The sequence below is a fragment of the Halichoerus grypus genome, chromosome 1 (genome assembly GCF_964656455.1).
Source record: "Halichoerus grypus chromosome 1, mHalGry1.hap1.1, whole genome shotgun sequence".
NCBI lineage: Eukaryota > Metazoa > Chordata > Mammalia > Carnivora > Phocidae > Halichoerus > Halichoerus grypus.
Genome location: NC_135712.1, coordinates 65,837,234 through 65,858,702, shown reverse-complemented (window position 1 = coordinate 65,858,702; position 21,469 = coordinate 65,837,234). Strand labels below are relative to the sequence as shown.

General features: G+C 40.8%; 1 protein-coding gene across 4 annotated transcripts in view; it reads left to right on the top strand.

Annotated features, from left to right (window-relative positions):
• The window catches only part of GOLGB1 (golgin B1), a 99,696-nt gene extending 80,086 nt beyond the window's left edge, over window positions 1-19,610 (top strand). For 3 of the 4 annotated variants that reach the window (XM_036093704.2, XM_078066530.1, XM_036093703.2), the window contains 8 exons: window positions 2,758-2,936; window positions 7,903-8,068; window positions 8,270-8,407; window positions 14,742-14,885; window positions 15,694-15,791; window positions 16,364-16,498; window positions 17,847-17,952; window positions 18,212-19,610. In XM_036093704.2, the coding sequence (XP_035949597.1) occupies window positions 2,758-2,936; window positions 7,903-8,068; window positions 8,270-8,407; window positions 14,742-14,885; window positions 15,694-15,791; window positions 16,364-16,498; window positions 17,847-17,952; window positions 18,212-18,346 (1,101 nt within the window). In that variant the 3' untranslated portion in view covers window positions 18,347-19,610. Of the gene's footprint in view, window positions 1-1,615; window positions 1,702-2,757; window positions 2,937-7,902; window positions 8,069-8,269; window positions 8,408-14,741; window positions 14,886-15,693; window positions 15,792-16,363; window positions 16,499-17,846; window positions 17,953-18,211 lie in introns of those variants that run through there. The other variant, XM_078066535.1, reaches the window with a different exon arrangement.
• The last annotated feature ends 1,859 nt before the right edge of the window (window positions 19,611-21,469 follow it).

Genomic DNA, 21,469 nt, shown 5'->3' with positions numbered 1-21,469 from the left:
ACTTACTTAGTTTTCTTTGTATTTATCAATGTACTTTAACTGCAGGTTTACTGCCATTTATCCACATCTCCTCTTAAGATGTTTATTCCTATCAATTTTGTATTTATGAAGAAAATTTGGAGTCTCTTTCTTACATGAACCGGGATACTGTTTTCATCCTAGGATATCTCCCTTCACATCTCTCCTATATTCCTGTTTCTTGTATTCCATGTCTTCCTTGTCTTGGTTTTGTGTCATCATTTTGTTGGAAGAAATCATTTAGTAGCTCCCTAAGAAAAGATACAGGGGAGGTAAATTTATTGAAAATGTCTTTTCATCTCTCATATTTGATTGACAGTTTGGCTGGGTATAGAATTCTAGGCTGAAAATAATTCCCCTTCAAAACTGTGAAGACGTTAATCTGTTGCCTTTTAGTTTACATTGTGGTTCAGAAGTCTAAAGCTATTCTGTTTCCTGATCCTTTAAATATGATCTGTTTCTTGATCTCTTTCTCCTTCTGTCTCTTTGTCTCTGTCTCTTTCTCTCTCTTTCTGGAAATGTATAGAATTTTTTAGTCCTATGTATTCTGAAATTTCATGACAATGTACTTTGATGTGGGTCTATTTTCATTCATCATTGTGTCTAGTCCTTTGATTCTAAGAACTCATATTCATCAATTTTGGGAGATTCTTTTGAATTACGTTTTACCATTTTCCCCCATCCTTTTTCTTTGTTGTCTTTTTTTTTTTTAATCTGTTATTTAGATATAGGACCTCTTGGATTGGTTTTATAATCTTCTTATCTTTCCTATTCTTTTTGCTATACTTTGGGAAGACTTTCTCACCTTTATCCTTAGAGCCCAGAATTGAGGTTTTCATTTTTGCTATCATGTTCCTAATTTCTAAGGATTTCTCTTTTTTCTTTTTCTTGTCACATGGATATATGTTCTTAATTTATCTCCCCAAGAATAGTGGAGGTAATTTTGTTCTTTGATGTTTTTTCATAATGAACTTTTTCTTTAATATTTTTTCTCCTACAATGTTTCTAATTTCTAATATTCTCTCTTTAGTCTTCAAGTATATTATATTCTTTCCCCTGCTAAACTCTTTTGAATTACTTTTGTTCTAGTTCTTTTCATCCTAGCCTAATGATAGCCATTCTTTAGGTGAGGTTAATCCTTGATTCACTCTTCATGTTTAATCATAAGGTCTAAAAAGCTTGTGAATGGGGCTTACCAACTGTGAGGTTGGCGATTGCAGGGTGATCTTGCTGAGCTTTTTGTGGGTAGTCCCCATGTTGGTATCTTTAGTTCCTCTTGGGCTGGTTAGATTTTCTAGAGAAGACTTCTCATTTCCTGCATGGATGGCAAAGGCCTGGGTGCCAGCACTGTTCAAGTTGAGTAGGGGAAAGGCTTCAAGCATTCAGGAGGCATATATTGACTTGATCACCCTTGGTTTAGAGCAGTACCTTTACCTTCAGTTGTGCCTGGTATTTCATGATCCAGAGACACTTCTTTTACCTTCTCCAAAGAATAAAACTCTAGTTGTCAGAGTTAACAAAAGATGTGGAACTGAGGAGAGTATTTAGGGATGCAATTGTTTTTTAAGCAGCTTTCATCTAATCCTCCTTATTTCAGCTACCACCTTCTCCCTACCCCCATCACCATCTTCTCCAGAGGTACCTGGTGCTGTTAATTCCTGAGCCTTTTGAAGATTCTGCAGAGTAAGTTCTATTGGTTCTTGGCTTTCCTTACTGCCAGCTTAAGATTTGGCTTTCCCAGATCTGTTAAGTCAGTTACCACTTACGCATCTGCTTTTCAGCTTCCAAAATTAATTTTGTTGCTGCTGACTCCTCTCTTGTTCTTCCTGTTCTTGTGTTTTATGCTTATAAAATGATGCCTTTATTGTAGCTTTAATGATGTTTCCAAGAGTGGGTGAAAGAGATGTGTGTTCAAGGCCCCCTTTTAATCCAGATGTCCTAACATTATTTCTCTTTCTACCAAGTTTTAATGAGTACTGGGGATAAAGAATTTGAAGATGCACCTGGAATGTAGATAGGCAGTTTTGTTGGTTAAAGGCAAGTCCATCATCATTGTATTATCATCATCATTACCATCACCATCATCACCATCACCATTAATTTTCTCATTTAATTCTCATAATCTAATGAGAAGTACCATAAGGGAGGTAAGGGAAATTAAGGCTCAGGGGGTGTAAGGAATATGCATAGGGTCACACAACCTATGTGGGCAGGATGTTGGACCCCAAAGCCTAAGTGTTCTTAAACCACTGGGCCTGGGCCATTGCTGCCTTCTTTTTACAATCAACATCAGCTAAGCTAGATTAAGGTTGATATCCATATAAGAAAGTTTAAAAGCCTAAGCAGGGCACAGGGCTAAATAGAAATTCAATCTTTACATTTCATGTTTTGGGGAGTTAACACCCACAAAGAAACTGTAGGTACTTTAAGTCTGTCCTGTGTCTGAGCTTTAGATCTAGAGTCAACCTAGGACCTTGGGAGCAGGGGCCTGGGGTACAAGTTTCAGGAATGGTCAGGCCCTGTAGCCTTGATGGTGGCTCTGTGGGGGTGATTCCCACCAGCTTGGCTGCCTTTATTTCACCATTTTAGAGATTTGTGTTGCAAATCTATGTTAATGAACTTGTTAGGTGCTGACAGTCTGTTGTGGTGTCTGACTGACTTAGTAGGGAGCTGTTGATGACTTACAGCTGGGTGAATGAGACATGCTAAATCACCCTTTTACTTTCCCTTTGGTTAAAGCTTAAGGAATTGAAGAATCTACAGCAACAGTACTTACAGATTAACCAAGAAATCACTGAATTACGTCCACTGAAGGCTCGAATTCAAGAGTATCAAGATAAGACAAAAAATTTTCAGATTATGCAAGAAGAGCTAAGGCAGGAAAATCTCTCCTGGCAGCATGAGCTGCATCAGCTCAGGTATGATAATCCCTGCTTTTTGACCCTTTTCTTTTAGTTTTCTTTTTTTTTTTTAACTTTTTATTATAAAATAATTATAGTTTTATAAGAAGTTGCAAAAAACAGAGCGCTCCTGTGTACCTTTCATCCAGTTTCCACCAGTGCTAACATCTTACATTACTATAGTATACCAAAATCAGGAAATGAGGTGGGTGCGATTCAAAGACTTTTTTCACACTTCATCAATTTTACCTTCACTCACGTATGTGTATATGTGTATAGTTCTGTGCAACTTTATCATATGTGTAAGTATGTGTAATCATCACGACAACCAAGATACACAAGTGCTCCATTATCACAAATAATACCCCTTGTGCTACTAATTTATAGTCATAATCTTCCCCCCCATGCCAACATCCCTAACTCTGACAACCACTAGTCTGTTCTCCATCTCTATCATTTTGCCATTTTTGAGAATGTTTTTTTTAAGTTTTTATTTAAATTCCAGTTAGTTAACATACAGTGTTTTAAGTGGAATCCTACAGTATGTAACCTTTTGAAATTAGCTTTATTCACACATCATAATGCCCTTGAGGTCCATCAACATTGTTCATGTATCAATAGTTCTTTTTTATTAATGAATAATATTCCATGGTATGAATGTACTGCTTTAACCATTCACCCATGTGTGTTAGTTCTGATTTTTAGCTATTATTAATAAAGCTGCTATAAACATTTGTGTATAGGCTTTTATGTAGATGTTAAGTTTCCATTTCTCTGAGATATTTGTCCAGGAGTACAAATGCTAGATTGTATGGTAACTATCTGTTTAGTTTTTCAAGAAACTATAAAATTATATTCCAGAATGACTGTACCATTTTATATTCCTACCAGCAATATATGAGTGATCCAGTTTCAATATCAAATGCTATATCCTTGTCAGCATTTGATATTGTCACTATATTTTAATTTTTTAATAGGTACTCATGCTATCCCGTTGTGGTTTTAATTTGCATAATGGCTAATAATGTTGAACATTTTTTTATTGCTTATTTGACATCCATATGTCCTTTTTGATGAAACGTTTGTTCATGTGTTTTATCCGTTTTTTATTTGGGTCATTAATTTTTTTACTGTTGAGTTTTGAGGGTTCTTTGTATGTTCTAGGTATAAGTTTCTTGTCAGATAGGTGGCTTGCAAATATTTTCTCCCAGTTTGCAGTTTATCTTTTCATTCTTCTTAATTTTGATGAAATCCAATTTAATGATTATTTTTCTCTTTATGCAGATTCAATAATTTCTGTTGCTCTGTCTTCATACTCACTGATTCTTGATTCTTTCCTTCATTACTTCCATTCTGCTATTGAGCCCATTGAGTTAGGTTTTATTTTGGATATTGTATTTTTCAGTTCTAAAATTTCCATTCAGTTATTTATATCTTCTATTTCCTTGCTGAGGTTTTCTCTATTTTTTTAAATTGAAGAATAGTTAACATACAGTGTTACATAAGTTTCGCTCGCCAAGATAAGTGTAGTTACCATCCGTCACCATACAAAATAATTACAGTATTATTGATTATATTTCCTATGGTGAGCTTTTCATTCCTGTGATTTACTTATTTTATTTTATTTTATTTTAAAGATTATTTATTTATTTATTTGAAAGAGAGAGAATGAGAGAGAGAGAGAGGGAGAGCACATGAGAGGGGGGAGGGTCAGAGGGAGAAGCAGACTCCCTGCTGAGCAGGGAGCCCGATGCAGGACTCGATCCCGGGACTCCAGAATCATGACCTGAGCCTAAGGCAGTCACTTAACCAGCTGAGCCGCCCAGGCGCCCCTGTGATTTATTTATTTTATAACTGAAAGTTTGTACCTCTTAAGATCCTTTCACCTATTTTGCCCATCCTCCAACCCCCCTCTCCTCTGGCAATCACCGGATTGTTCTCTGTATTTATGAGTCCACTTCTTTTTTTGTTTGTTTGTTCTTTGTTTTTCAGATTCCACATATAAGTGAAATCATATGGTATTTGTCTTTTTCTGACTTATTTCACTGAGCATAATACCCTCTAGGCCCATCCATGTTGTTATGAATAGCATCTTTCTTTTTTTAGTTGAGTAATATTTCTGTGTGTGTGCATGTGTGTGTGTGTGTGTGTGTGTGTGTGTGTGTACACCAGATCTTCTTTATCCATTCATGTATCGATGGACACTTGAGTTGCTTCTGTATCTTGGCTATTATAAATAATGCTGCAGTGAACATAAAGATGCATATATCTTTTTGTATTAGTGTTTGATTTTCTTTGGGAAAATGCCCAGTAGTGGAATTACTGGGTTGTATGGTATTCTATTTTTAATTTTTTGAGGAACCTTCATACTGTTTTCCATAGTGGCTGCATCAATTTACATTCCCAACAACAGTGCATGAGGGTTCCTTTTTCTCCACATCCTCACCAACACTTACTATTTCTTGTCTTTATGATTCTGACTGCTGTGAGGTGATATCTTACTGTGGTTTTGATTTGCATTTCTCTGAAGATTATAATGCTGAGCATATTTTCATGTGTCTGTGGTCTATCTGTGTATATCTTCTTTGGAGAATGTGAAGCTTTCTCTGTTTTCATTTATTTCCAGTGTGTTAGTAATTGCTTGTTGAAGCATTTTTGTGGTGGCTGCTTTAAAATCCTTCTATGATTCTATAAGATATAATTCAACATCTGTGTCATTTCAGTGTTGTAATCTGTTGATTTTCTTAATCAAGTCATGACTTCCCTGGCTCTTAGTATGATGAGTGATTTTCAGTTGTATCCTGAACATTTTGGAGATTATAAGACTCTCAATCTTATTTAAATCTTCTGCTTTAGTAGGCTTCCACTGATACTTTACTGTTAGATGATGGATGAAGTCCAGCGGGCTCCCTACTTGGCCTTCATTGATACCGCAGGAGAGGAGGTGCTTTGATACTGCCAGGAAGAGGCAGAAGTCCAGGCTCCCCACCTGTACTCCACTGACACTGCAGTTGAGGGAAGCAGTGCGTCATTACTGTTAGGTGAGAGTAGAAGTCCAAGCTCCATACATGGACTCCATTGATACCACTGGAGGGGTGTGGAGAAAGGCATTTCACTATCACTGGGTGGAGAGAAGAGAAAAAAATGATTTCTGGTCTATTGATTTTTATCCCCCCTCTCTCCCTGTTTACCTTTCTCTTAGCTTTTCTCTCTTTACCTCCACATTTGAGCAATTTTGAAGAAAAGTAGTTAATTATGTCTCAAGTGGGTGTGAGTAAATTAGGGGAAGGAAAGGAAGACATTTTACTTCACATTTAGAAGGAAGAAGAAGATGAGGACACAGGTTTGATTCCCTGACTTTTTTACCATTTTCTTTAGCTGAATATCTTCAGGACCTGTCTTCTGCTCTTGATCTACTTTGGGGAAATTAGCTTTTCAAACATGAAAAAGCTGGAACATCTTGTTCAAGCTTCTGTTAACCTCAGGGTTGGCTTATTAGGAGAGCCTGGATTTATACCATAACCTTTCTCTTCCCCTTGTGGCTATTGGTTTGCTTATTCTGCTCTGGTTCCTGTGCTCTCTTACATAAGGTGGCGGGGGCAGGGGGTAAGTGAGGTATATCCCCGTTATGGCTGAGTTCTGTGAAGTAATCAGCTTTGTTCCTTAGGCCCTATTCTCCATTGAGCATCTCTTTCCACACCATGACCACCTTCCAGAAAAATGGCAGCTTGAAGCTTTTTATGGAAGATTATGATCTTTCTTCTGCATTCAATTTTTAAATTGTTCTCTCTCATTTTTCACAGATATCAAAGGAAGTATTGAAAATCCTGTGCCTTTTACATGTAGTGGCCTTGTAATAAAATTTTATTTTAGTTTCTAAGTTTGCGCTCTGCCTTTTTGAAAAACGTTTTGACTGTAATCGAACTCACTTCTTAGCAAAGCAGGATTATTTCATAACACATATGTGCCGTTTAGAAAAGAAGGGACCATTTTGCCTTATTTCTAGAATGAAAGACAAAAAAAAAAAAGATACAATTCAAACAAGACCTTGTACTGTTGGAATATTTAAATAGAGACATGGGTACTATTCAAAGTGAAGAGATACTGCAGGAATGTGATTACAATCCTAATGAGTTCTTTTAGACAGGGAGAGAGAGAAGTAGAACTAAAGAATGTGGCAGAGACACAGTTTTTGCTAGTACTACAAAAAATGAGCTGGGGTCAAACAGAAGCCTCCCTCTTGGCCAAATTTGGGGAATAAATAGAAACAGCAGCTCATATTTGTTGGGTGATTATGATATGCCAGGCTCTGTGTTGGGTGCATGACATACAGTGTCTTATTTAATCTTTAGAATAATCCTAAGGAATAAATAGTTTATTCCCATTATACCAGTGAGGTTCAGAGAGATTAGAAACTTTACTCAGGGTCTGATGCCTAGTTTATAATAGAGCCAATGTTTGAACCCAGCTCCTTCAAGACTCTACGGTTGCCCTGGGTAGCATTGCATTTTTGTAACTATGATGTTAGTCTGCATCTGGTCCTACCTTTCTGAAGAATTACAGTGGTTTCCCATTGTTTACAGAATAAGGTTTATTTAGCATGCTACTCAGTTCCCCACATCATCCAACCTCACTTCTCTATCCTCATTTCCTACCCTATCCACTTTATATACTGTCTGCTACAATTCCAAAATTCAGTATGTATGTGTGTATATATATTCATTTTTGTGCCTTTTGTTCAGTATGTTCCCAGAACCTGGAATGCTTTTCCATGAAATCATCCTCAGTCCTGCCAGTTGAAATCCTTTTATTAGTTCAGCTTCATCATCTTGCTCTACAGTTCAATTTATAATATAAATTTTGCTCTGGTGATATATTTTGTTTACTACATCTCTGCAGCCCATAATACTGTTTTGAATATGTAATTATTCATCCATGTCTCACAAGTATTTTTTTGCCTGCAATTATTTCATGTGTTTTGTAGGATGGAAAAGAGCTCCTGGGAAGCCCAGGAGCGGAGAATGAAGGAGCAGTACCTTATGGCTATCTCAGATAAAGATCAGCAGCTCAGTCATCTGCAGAATCTTATGAGGGAATTGAGATCTCCTTCCTCCCAGACTGAGGCCTTCAAAGTACAATACCAAAGACAGGTGAGTAATTTCAGTGCTGATTGCTACTCAGAGGTAACCACAACCCAGGAAGCATCAGCTTCCTGCAAGCCAAATGCCTGTCTGCCACTCTTAGGCAAGCTGTCTTGTGACCTCCTATGAGGTGGACAGAGTTCATGAAGGGAAGGAATTAAGCATGAACAGCATTAGGAGGGAATTTCATCAGTATTTTTACTCTGGCAGGCATCCCCAGAGACATCAGCATCCCTAGATGGATCACAAAACCTAGTTTATGAGACAGAACTTCTTAGGACTCAGCTCAATGACAGCCTAAAGGAAATTCACCAAAAAGAATTAAGAATTCAGCAACTAAACAGCAAGGTAAGTGTTTCCTGCTAGACTGGAATTCAGTTTCTTATTTCCATGACCAGAAGCCCAGGAGGTAAGTAGAAGCTGATTAAGCCTAGGTTCTAGCTGTATTGTATCTCAGGATACAGAAGATCTACTTTTCTTGGAGTCTGGGTTGCTCACCCCAAAGCACTGGACATGGGGCCATTTCCTTTTCCTCATCCTTGGAGCATCCTTGGGAGTGATTTGGAGAAATCTATTCAGTAAGAATAAAAAAAAAATCCAACTCTTTTAGGAAGCCTTGCTCCCCAGCATTGTCTCCCTCTCTGTACCCATGTTAGTAATATTAAGGGACCTCCCCACAAACCCTCCAATACCTCCTCTCTGTTTCTCACCAGTATGCAACAAGAAAATGTCTCAGGAAGGAGGAAGGAAGCTTTCCAGATGTGATTAGATAGTAGGGATAGAGGTGAGAGATCTGCTCTTCATTCCACTTCATTTGTAGGCTTCCTCATTGGTGTCTAATGTTCTGGAACTAAAGAAGCCAGCTTTTCCCCAAACCCCAGCCATGCCAGTCCACATACTCTAAGGAAGCATACTGAGATAGATAGGATGTATTTCTTTCTTTCTTTCTTTTTAATTTTTAATTTTTTAATTTTTTATTTATTTGTCAGAGAGAGAGAGAGAGAGCATACAGGCAGGGGGAGCAGTAGGCAGAGGGAGAAGCAAAAACACTGAGCAAGGAGCCCAATGTGGGACTCGATCCCAGGCCCCGGGGATCATGAGCTGAGTTGAAGGCAGATGCTTAACCAACTGAACCACCCAGGCATCCCTTAATTTTTTTATTTTTAATGTTTATTTTTTAAAATTTAAATTCAGTTAACCAACACTTAGTAATCATTAGTTTCCGATGTAGTGTTCAACAATTCATCAGTTGTGTATAACACCCCTGGGATGTATTTCTGTAGGGAAAAGCCACTTTGCCATCTGGTGCCTAGAGCCAATCTCACCAAGGCAAGATTAAAGAAAATTATTCTTGGATGCCTTCTCACATCTCTGTTCTCTCTCCTCATTCATTCTCTGGCTTCTCTTCCTCCTTCATCTGCCTCTCCTCCCCTACCTGCTTACAAATCATTATACTCCTGTTGCTTTCTGACTATTCAAAATATTCTTGAGTGGCACCTCTCTAGTTCTGCCTTCTTCAGAGGAACCCAGCTAGGTAGTTTATGTTAGAACTAGAAGGGATTTAAGAGGTCATTTAGACCCTAGAATACAAAGATTGGCTGTTAGGAGAGCTGTGAATGTCCAAAAATTTATATACAAATTGGTGTGCGTGTTCGTGTGTGTGTGTGTGTGTGTGTCTAAGTTTATCATCATGAGAACTCATCAGTTCACCAAGGGATCTATGATCCAAAAATGGTAAAGATAGGTAGGCTATATCACAGATAGGGAAACTAAGGCCCAGAGGTATCAAGTAATTTGCCTAAGGTGTTTGGAGGAGGTCATTCTGAGATAAATATGATAACGTATGTGGAAAAGCACAGTACCTAGCTTATGTAGAAGGTATTTATTAGACATTAAATTCAACTAACTGACATTAAAGTATCAGAGGCTGATAACGCTATTAACTTTGGCAGAAAATTTGCATTTTTAAAATTAGGTTTGTTAATCCAAATGAATGGGTAAAACTGTAGACCCTTTATTGGACTAATTATCTGGAAGTTTTCAAGGGGGCTCCAGAGCAGCTCCCATCCAATTCTCATTCTTTCCAAGATCCCATCTCAGCCTTGTTACATTTGCTCTCCTGAAAATCACTGTAAATTACTCTGGGCATTTGTCTTTCTATTAATCTTTTTAAACCTGAGATTTAGGGCTATTAGTAGATGATGAGGTCATTTTAGTGAGTAGCAACTAAAAAACTTTTTTTTTTTTTTATTATGTTATGTTAGTCACTATACAGTAGTACATCATTAGTTTTTGATGTAGTGTTCCATGATTCATTGTTTGCATATAACACCCAGTGCTCCATGCACTATGTGCCTTCCTTAATACCCATCACCAGGCTAACCCATCCCCCCACCCCTCTCCCCTCTAAAACCCTCTGTTTCTTGGAGTCCATAGTCTCTCATGGTTTGTCTCCCCCTCTGATTCCCCACGCCTTCATTTTTCCCTTCCTTTTCCTAATGTCCTCCATGCTATTCCTTATGTTCCACAAATAAGTGAAACCATATGGATAATTGACTTTCTCTGCTTGACTTATTCACTTAGAATAATCTCCTCCAGTCCCATCCATGTTGATGTAAAAGTTGAGTATTCATCCTTTCTGATGGCTGAGTAATATTCCATTGTATATATGGACCACATCTTCTTTATCCATTCATCTGTTGAAGGGCATCTCAGCTCTTTCCACAGTTTGGCTATTGCGGACATTTCTGCTATGAACATTGGGGTGCATATGGCCCTTCTTTTCACTACATCTGTGTCTCTGGGGTAAATACCCAGTAGTGCAATTGCTGGGTCATAGGGTAGCTCTATTTTTAATTTTTTGAGGAACCTCCACACTGTTTTCCAAAGTGGCTGTACCAACTTGCATTCCCACCAACAGTGTAAGAGGAAGGTTCCCCTTTCTCCACAACCTCTCCAACATTTGTTGTTTCTTGCCTTGTCAGTTTTTGCCATTCTAACTGGTGTAACGTGGTAACTCAGTATGGTTTTGATTTGAATTACCCTGATGGCTAATGATGATGAACATTTTTTCATGTGTCTGTTAGCCATTTGTATGTCTTCTTTGGAGAAGTGTCTGTTCATGTCCCTGCCCACTTTTTGACTTGATTATTTGTTTTTTGGGTGTTGAGTTTGAGAAGTTCTTTATAGATCTTGGATATCAGCCCTTTGTCTGTAGTGTCATTTGCTAAAAAACTTTTAGTGTAAATGTTTTATTGAAATAAAATCTATTAAAAGCGTACAAATCATAAATACCCAGCATATTTTCACAAAGTGAAGACACCTGTATAACCAGCACCCGGGTCAAGAATCAGAACGTACCCAGAGCTCAGAAGTCCCTCGTGTCCTTTTCTGTTTACTACCACACCCTTACGACTACAGATACGTGGAATCATATCTTCTCTTTTATGTTACTGCATTTATTTTGTGAGATTCATCCATGTTGTTTTAGACAGTATGATTTTTTTCCATTCTCATGCTATTTAGCATTGCATTGTAGGCATATACTATAGTTTCTCTATTCTGCTGTTAAAGGACTTTGGGGTTTTTCCAGTTTGGGGCTATTGCAAGTAGTGCAAGTAATGTTTTTTCTAAAACAAAATAAAAGAGATTAGAGATATGTAGGGATTATGTAATATATAACAACGAGTCTAGTTTTAAGAAACTTTAGTTTCAGTTTTATATATTTATATACTAAGTTCTGGGTCATAATCAAAGTTATGTTTTCTTTAACAGCTTTATTGAGATATACTTCATTTATCACTTAAAGTATGAGAAATACTACTTTGGGTCACTGTCATTCTGGGTGAGAAAGAGTTCTTCCTTTAGGCATCTCTATCACTAGTGTCATTCATTCATTCATTCATTCATCAAGCAAATAACTATTATTTGCCTTCTATGAGCTTGGCCATATGTTAGGATACACAGTGGGCTCTCAGGGAGCATATCATCTGATGAGCTTAGAGCCTCACTCTAAATGGGTCCCAGCTAAGTAGGAGAATTGCTGCTTGGGCCCTAGAATGGGATTGTAGTAGACAGGCTATCAGCATAGAATGCTCCTCTCCAAGCCACTGCCCTAATTCTTTCCGTGGATGCTCAGACTTTATATATATTTCTGCCAACATGGTTGGATGTTTGTATGTATGTTTGTAGAAACTTAAAATTTGTAACCTAAAACTTAAAAACAGGAGAGGAATGACTATTGATATAATGTAGTCTAGATTATTCCCTCCTATTCTGTTTTTATAAGTATAGATACGATAAAGCCCAACAGCTTAGGAGCTGGAGCAGAGGTCAGCAAACTCTTCCTTAAAGGTCCAGTGGTAAATATTTTCGGTCTGTAGATGATGCGCCTGTTACCACTATTCAGCTCTGCAGCTCTGTCACAAAAGCAGCCGTAGGTGGTACGTAAACAAATAGAGCAGTCATATTCCAATAAAACCTTATTTACAAAAAAAGGCAGTAGACCCTGGATCATAGTTTGCCAACACCTAAACTATAGGGATCTACATCTAATCCTAAACAGGATAATGCAAACAGTATAAAAGGTGGTTTATATGAGGGTGGCTTATAAGCAATTAGATTTCTCCAGTTAAGGGGGTTTTGCTTCCAATGAGCTTTACAGGTCTATCCTTTCTCCTCTAGATCTGTGAAAGAAAAATAGTGTTGTATTTTTCAATAGTGAGAGATTGTTTTTGTTTTTGTTTTGGGGTTGTTTATTTGGTTTTGGTTTTGGTTTTTTGGGACCATTTGGTGGCCAGAAAATTAACTTCCGTTTGTTAGGAGATCATATTACTCTCTGTCTCAGAACCCAGTAGTTGTCATCTACCCCTGTCTTCAGATTAGTATTGCTTCTCAAACATTTATATTCTTTTCTTTACTAACTGCTCCTACTCCCCCCCAAAACCCATAACCTGCTTCATTTCTCTTGCTGAACCCTAGTCGGGATGCCACCACATAGTAGGTAGAGCTGTAGACTTGGAATCAAGAACCATACTTGAGCCCGGGCCTGTCGTCTGTTAGCCACAGGATGTTGGGCAAGTCACTGCTCATTTTTTTGTTTGTTTGTTTGTCATTTGTTTTGTTTGTCAATTTCTCTTCAGAGGTAAGGTTACTCGTGATTTTCATTCTGGCTATGCAAATATTTTTGTTATACCATGTGGATTTCTTTTTTTTTCCTTTAAAAATTTTACTTATTTACTTGAGCAAGAGAGAGAGCAAGAGAGAGAGAGAGCAGGAGCAGGGGGGAGGGGCAGAGGGAAAGGGAGAAACAGACTCCCTGCTGAGCAGGGAGCCCGAAGCCCCAGGACCCTGGGATCATGACCTGAGTCGAAGGCGGACGCTTAACCCACTGAGCCACCCAGGTGCCCCCATGGGGATTTCTTATTCTAGTTTTCTGTATGCATCAGATGTCCTTCCCAGTCAATCAGAGTATCTCTAGAAAAATGTATCTTCTCCTCTCTGAACATTGAGTCAACTTTTTTTCTAATTTAAATTTAAGTTAGTAAACATATAGTATATTATTTGTTTCAGAGGTAGAATTTAGTGATTCATCACTAGTTACATATAACACCCAGTGCTCATTACATCAATGCCCTCCTTAATGCCCATCACCCCATTACCCCATCCCCTCACCCATCTCCCCTCCAGCAACCCATATCAACTTTTTTACACAAGTATTAACCCAGAATACTTACAAAAAGATACTCAGGAAAAGACAGAATATGCATCCAGTTACACCCGTTTCCCTTCACATAATGCTTACGGTCCTACAGTAGGTACTTCGGAGAGACATCTCTATGGTTGTTAATGTTTCCAGATGTTAATCGGAACTAGAACTTGAAACCCGACAGCCTGCAAGGGAGGTATTAGAATTCTAGTTCCAGGGGACTGAATTCAAATCACTGGATAGGAGCTACAATGGGTAAATTTTTTGCTCAATATAAAAAAAAAAAATCTGTTTTTGACATGGTGAAAAATAGCTTGGGCTGCTTTGTCAGGAGGTGAACACCCCTGACTCTGGACATGTTACTCAGGTAGTAGAGGAAGGTCCTGCTTTGAGCGACTACAATATTTCCACCTGTGAGAGTGTACTGCACCCAGTGTCGTTTCTTCCACGTACACAGGCAATTTAGGATTTCTTCTGTTTCCCCCCCAACCACACGTTACAATTTCTTTTTCTACTTTCCTGGTAACTTGTAACTCTCTATTGAAGAGTCTGCCCAGTACTATGGTTGTATGAATTTCTAGGTGACAGCTCTATCTCATATTGAGTTCTAAGGATGATAGTCATTTGTTAGTAATTTCATCTTGGACCCACACTGCTGTCTTTTTCCTCTTACATACCTAGGATAGTTTATACTCTCGGATTGTTTGTGGGACCCTGCTTTCTGGTTTCCCAGTCAATGTACTAGGCATCACAAATAAAGTTTCCTACTACTCCTCCAGAATTGTCTTCCTTTTCAGTTGAAAAATTCTGAGTTTCCTCAGTTTGAAGGAACACACAATGCTGTTGTTACCATTATAGAAATAAAGGTCTTACATTAAAAACAGTTAGAACTTTGAAACTCAGGAGAGTCTTCCGAAGCACTGCTTGTTGGGAAACAGTCCTGTGGGATGGTGCTCATCCTCTCCTCTGTTTCAGTTCTCTCAACTGCTCGAAGAGAAAAATACCCTTTCAATTCAGCTCTGCAATACCAGTCAGAGTCTTCGTGAGAACCAGCAGCACTACACTGACCTTTTTAATCACTGCGCGGTCTTGGAGAAGCAGGTCCAGGAGCTGCAAGCGGTGAGCAAGACGGCGGTGAGAGGCTGGGAAAATGGTTAGGAACTTGAGCGCAGATGGCAAAACATAAAGAGCGGCATGGAAGAGGCTGGCGCTGTAGGCTGAAGATAATTAGGTGTCATGGAGGAAAGTCCGAGAGAAGAGCAGAGCGTTTGCTGAGATGGGAATAAGGCCTAGAAAAATCAAAGTGTGAGGGGATGAGAAGGAAAAACATCAGTGAAATGGTGGGAGAGAAATCAAAAAGTGAATGGGAAACAGTGATGACTGAGGCTTTTGGAACTCTGACACTAAGATGGTGTGGATTTTGCTTCAAGAAATAAGAAAGCCGTAGGAAGATTTGGCCCCGAGAAACGAAGCAGGCGGGGCTGTCGAGCAGCTGTAGAGCTGGGGTGCCCTGCCGCCGCGGAGGTGGGGGGTGAGAATTGGTGTGCAGATGACTAGGCCGGGGCAGGAGGAGGAGGTTTGGGAGGGGCAGTGGAACAAGGGAAGGATCACAGTAGCTTCTAGAAAAGCCATGAGCCTCCACTGGAAGAAAGCAGATAAGCTTTTAAGTGGTAAGCCTTTCAACTTCTAAGAGGTGAGATTCAAAAGTGAGAATCTAGGAAAAAAAATCTAATCCAGAGTTTTCAGTAGGAGATTCATCTCCTAGAGCAGAAGATTCTCACTTCTGACTCTGCACTTGAAGAAGATGACAAGTGGAGCTGTTCCTCTCCGAGGTGTCTCATTCACTCTGGTGTTCAGTGTGTTCTCATTTTGCCCACGCAGTTTCTTAAGTGCTTTCATCACTGAATTACTAAACTTACTGTTCTAGGGGCCGCTGAATATAGATGTTGCTCCAGGAGCTCCCCAGGAAAAGAATGGAGCTCACCAGAAGAGTGATCCTGAAGAACTGAGGGAGCCACAGCTCAGGTAGGGGAGCAGCCCACAACCCTGGTGCGTGCACTGTGTGTACAGAAATGGGCCGTCATCCAGATAGACCTGGAGCCCAGGGTGTGGATTTAATATGTCTTCTTATTAGCCTCACAGGATTGATGTGAGGATTAAATAGTAACAATTTAATAAATCTGTAAAGTTGGAAAGTTTGTAAAGCAGAAGCAGCACAGCAGCGTACACACACACACACACACACACACACACACCCCACACACACTAATCCTCTGGTATTCAAATGAAAGATACGCAGTCAATACACACACACACACACACACTCTCTCTCTCTCTCTCTTTCTCTCTAATCCTCTGGTATTCAAATGAAAGATACACAGTCAATCCCTAAAGTCTCAAGGCATTTTCTGCAGCTTCTTTCGACAACTATACTTTTAAAATGTTCCTTTTTTTATCTTTTCCTTTTTCTCTTTTTTGTGTTTGTATAAACTTCTAGACATTTTCCTGCTTTATAACCTTATGAGGACTTTGAATCCCTTGTATCAGCAACTGTGTTCTGCATCCACTGATGCTGTTTTTGTCCTTTCATTTTGAAGCTTTGCAGAAGCCCAGCAGCAACTGAGCCACACTAAACAGGAGATGAACGAACTGAGGAAGCTGCTAGAAGAAGAACGAGACCAAAGAGCGGCTGCTGAGACTGCCCTTTCCGTGGCCGAGGAGCAGATCCGGCGGTAAAGGGCTGTGGGAGATAGCCTAGCCTCTGTTCACTCCTGATCCTTTCTCGTTACACTGTGTGCATTTCAGTGGCCAGGCTTGGGAGTCATTAGGATCTGGCTCCCATCTTGAGATGGGTGCTGCAGTGCATTTGGGGTCAAGACAAGCCACACTAATCCAAGCTTAGCCCCTCCTCGGTGTCCTCTCTGGCCCTGGTGCAGAATGCAAACTTAGGTAGCTGATCACATGCTGCCTGCCTAGGCCCTGTACCTGCCATTCTCATGTTCGAGCTTCATGGTGTATGTGCAACTCAGTGGACTTGTTATTTAAAAGCAACCAAATATTCTCACCAATATTCCAGACATTTCATTTGTCCTCGGCCTAGCCTACAGAAGCTGACATACTGACCCGCGTCCTGCCAGACTGTGCTGTCCCAGGTCACGGATGCCCCCGAGAAGCTTATCATCTGGAGGAACAGACACAGAAGGTGTACTGTGCAGTCAGCCTGGCTCTCAGAGGGAAACTGGCAGGATGGAGCAAGGCTGTGAACCCTCAGTGTCTCCTTCCAGGCTCACAAATCAGATTAAAGTATTCTTTCTCTCCAGGAGAAAACTCTGTGACTTGCAAAGAGAGGCCAAGAGTGTTAGGCTAACAGACATCCCTTCATATGGAGGCGGGAAGAGTTCCATCCTCCCCAGCACAGTTAAAAAGTGCATCCCTGCAGGCAAATGTTTGATCAGATGTGCTGTGTTACCTGCAGCTCCTCTGATGCAGTTAATGCTCTTGCAAGAAACCATTGAGTGGATAGGGCAGCTTTTTCAGTAAGTGGAGAAGTTCCAGTATTAAACAAATCAGCAAGAAATGAAGAAGAAAGCAGTAGAGGCTGCCAGTTGAGTTTAATTCTAAGAACCCCAGAAAATGCGTTCTTGGATGCTTTTGCCTGTTAGCCTTTAGTAAATGAGAAAGAATAGAATGAGTTTCTCTCGTGTATTGGAAGAAAAGAACAAGAGGTTTAGAGAGAGACAAACCTGGGTTTTGAATTCTGGCCCTACCTCTTACTGTCCGTGCCACCGTGGGCACGACATCTCACCGCTCTCAGCCTTACTTTGAAGAAACGTACGTCCAGCACCCAATCCAGCATCTCTTACGTAGTAGGCATCCATTCCTAGTAGTTAGCGCCACCTTCTCTGCTGCAGAGAGAAACTGCTCCGCCTGCACCCTGCTTGTGTGGGGCAGGAACTGTGGGAGCAGCCTTTGCCGCAGGTCTCTCTTGCCACGTCACACGGCAAGATGACGCGGAAGACTTCACCTGAGCAGCTGCTCGTGCTGGGAGCCAAGCCATGCCTCTTTTCTTTCTCAACACAGGTTGGAGCACAGTGACTGGGACTCTGCCCGGTCTCCCATCATTGGCTCCTGCGGCAGTCAGGAGCACGCACTGTTAATAGATCTTACGAGCAGCACCTGTCGAAGGGTAAGAAGGGGAGAAGCGTGAAGAGAGGAGACTGTACTGTCGCACAGGGCTGGCTGCATCGAGGGCAGGGGGTCAAGGAAAAGGAAGGGGCAAGTCCAGGCACTGATGGATCTCAGAGTTGGAGGAACCTAGTGGAGCTGGCCAAGTGACCCTGAGGGGGACTTTCTCCCAGGATACCTCTTTCCCACAGTGTTTGGAGAAGGGAAAGGGACATATCCCTGTAGGGTAAAACTCTCTGACTTTCAAATTTTTCTTTCAGACCCGGAGTGGTGCTGGATGGAAGCGGGTCCTGCGTTCACTCTGTCATTCCCGGACCCGAGTGCCACTGCTAGCCGCCATCTACTTCCTGATGGTTCACGTCCTGCTCATTCTGTGTTTCACAGGCCATCTATAAACTGAATTCTTACCTTTTCGACCACTCCCCTCAGAACTTGGAATTCCCTCATCTCTAACATCAAAACCATCGATTGTAGTGGAACAGTCTTCCCACTTACAGGTCCTCTCTCCAACTCTCCACAGAAAGTGCCTGCACAAACAGAGGTGGATGTGAGCCCAGGGCGGAGCTGCAGGGACCAGCGAGTCTCCTTTCTCCTACTGCCCGGGGCCTGAACACTTCTGCGTAATCTGAGGAGGCTGCACAGTTGCTCGCTGAGCCTGGGATTTGTTCACATTTTCCAGGGCCCTGATTCTTTGTGGTCCTGTGAAAAATGCTGAGGACTGTCTCTCAGCTGAGAAGATGGTTGTAATAAACCTAATAATCTGTAGTCCAGTATCATTTCAACTGATACTTTCTTTGCCTCATTTACCTTACATTTCCTCCTGCTTCAGAGGGAAGGTAGACCTGCCATAAACGAAGTTCTAGGGAACAGGATCTCATAGAGTAGCTGATTAGGTCTTCTGCAAAATAGGGTGGGAGCTGAACAACTCTCCGGGGGTTTTGGCTGCCGGATCACAGGGTCGGACAGCGTCTCCTTCCCTGGCTGTTCATACATCACTGGAGTTAGATTTGTGGTCCTGGACTATAAGGATAGGATCCTATTGTGTATGCCCTTGATCCCATGTATCCTGAGGTAGTAACTGGCCCGTGCCTTTCCCTTCATTGAAAGGAAGAACTGGCTATGGACGGTGGGAATCAGATTCTTGTCATTCCTGTGTTGTCTGGGCATGCCTCAAATGCCGGCCCTGAAGCAGTATACTCAGAGCTAGTCCTGGGTGAGACACTGACTACCACTGGGGGGATCTGACTGGCCTGATGATCACGCCTGGCTTCTGGAGGTACCCAGCTACTCTGCTACTCGTGACAGTTATTCCAGTTTCTCAGCCCATAGTCATCCCTCTATGTAACAGAGCTGAGGCAAGTGGAGGGTGAATATAGAGAAGACAGCATTTCTAAACCTAAGCTGAGAATGGCAGCCAGGATTGAATTCCATTTATGCCTGTTCCTCGCCTCCCCTTCCCCCACCCTTACCTGCTGGTTATTTTCTCATTATGCACATGGTGTGTTCCCTGCCTGCTCTTATCACCCAAAGAAGAGAAAACTGGTGGACTGATTGATCTGCTGTGATCCTTTGTTCTGCGGTGACCAAATCTTGGTCATAGCAACCCAGGAATTTTCCTGAACAACTGTAAAATAATAAAATTATTTTCAGAATCAAAAATTGTGGTATGTACATGTGTATGAATGGATGTATACACGGGTGCTTATGTTCAAGTGCTTGCATGCTGGAGAAGAAAGGTAGATAGGGGAAGGAGGGTGGGGCAGCCAGGAATGGATTCAGGGTTAGTAAACTCTACCTATTCAGGCTTCCTTCTCCCTGGCCAGTACCAGTTAATGGCTGCATGTGTCATTCTAAGTCTTAGCCCCTAGACCCCGGGGTGATGAAGTGGAATGAGGAAATTCATTCTAATACTGAGCCAAACAAACTGGGCCTTAGGGCCTGAGATTCATGCTGTTCATGCCTGGCCCTTAGAGAATGCTTATCTGTGTATACTGAAAACATTAGGCCCCTAAGGATCCCTCTGGGTGGGAGTGGGGGGAGGGAAGTCTAATAGGGTATAGCAGAATAAACATCACTGTTATTTTTATATTCAGTTGCTGCTTAGGAAAAGCTAACTTACTTTATCAAAGTATAATAAGTGAATTGAACTAAGGTTTTCTGGCTTCAAAGCCCATGCTATTTCTATGTTGTACACCTCGCTGTCCCATTAGAAATGAACATGGGACATTTGCTAAGGAAAGCTAGGGTTTCTTGGTGTCATCTCTGATTAAATTCTATGGTTTCTCTAGAGAATTGTGTCTGGATGGTGTGTCACAGTATCTGGTCTGATCATTCCCATTTTTGACACTGAATTAGGATTCCAAATGATCTAAAAATCCTTCCCCCCTCAAATTTACTGTTCCTTAAAATAATTGTGGTACTGCCATAAGTAGGTCATGAAGTAGGAAAGGTGAGTAAAGACACTACTACTGCCCCCCCCCAAACTGGCAGAGAATCCTTAAGAAGTGACTAAAGTCTTATTTCTAATGCAGAAATTACTTCTGCTGTATCTTAGACCACTTTTATCTAGTCTCTGCTTGAGTCCATTGGGGAGGTTAAAACTGAGCAAATCAGGTCAGAACTCTGCATCATCAGGCTTAGATTAGACTAGGTCAGATACGGTAAAAAACACTCCCAATTTTTAGTAGCTAAAACAGCAAAGATTACTGTTTAGTCTACTTGTGTTGTCATCATTCTCAGTTGGGGACCCTGTCACTTGGTGACCCAGGCTGCCATAGGAGCCATTCAAGAACAGCAGTTTGCCTTGGTGAACAGTGGGCCAAAGAGCATGACAAAGCTTGCACTGGTCTTAAAGTCTCCACCAGAAAGTGATGTATTTCACTTCTCACATTTAATTGGCCAGAGTAAGTCACCTGAGCAAGTCTGACTTCAAGAGGGAAGGGAGGGGCAGCAAATCTTGATGAACAGTAATACCAAATGCCACAAAGACCTTCCAACATGTGGTACTATCTAGTTCTTCCAGACTTTCTTCTGCTAACTGGAACCAAATCTTTCTACTGGTTAGCTCAGATTCCTCACTATCCCCTAAACAATCTGAAAATTTCTCTCTCCATGTCTTCCCTTTCCCCTGCGACTTACTCTCTTCCACCATTCAACTGATCAATGTTTATTTGACTGTTGTATGCAAATCCCAGTTTTAAGTGCTATGGGTAATGTAGAAGTGAGTTTCTTTTTAAATCTTAACCTTCAAAATCCACATAAAAATCACTTCTCCCATTAAGCCTTTCTTGATTACTTCGCCCCACACCAAATTACTTTCACCACAAATTCCTTTACCGTACCAGATGTAACTGCCACCTATTTCGGACATGAATGCTGCTCTGCACCTTCTTTTCTGTGTTTTCTGGTTGAATGTTTTGCTTGCCCGACCAGATATAAACTCTAAGAGTAAGAGCAGCATTTTTATAACTTCCCCGTGACTCTCAGAGCCTTGCAAAAGATTAGGCACAGAAGCATTT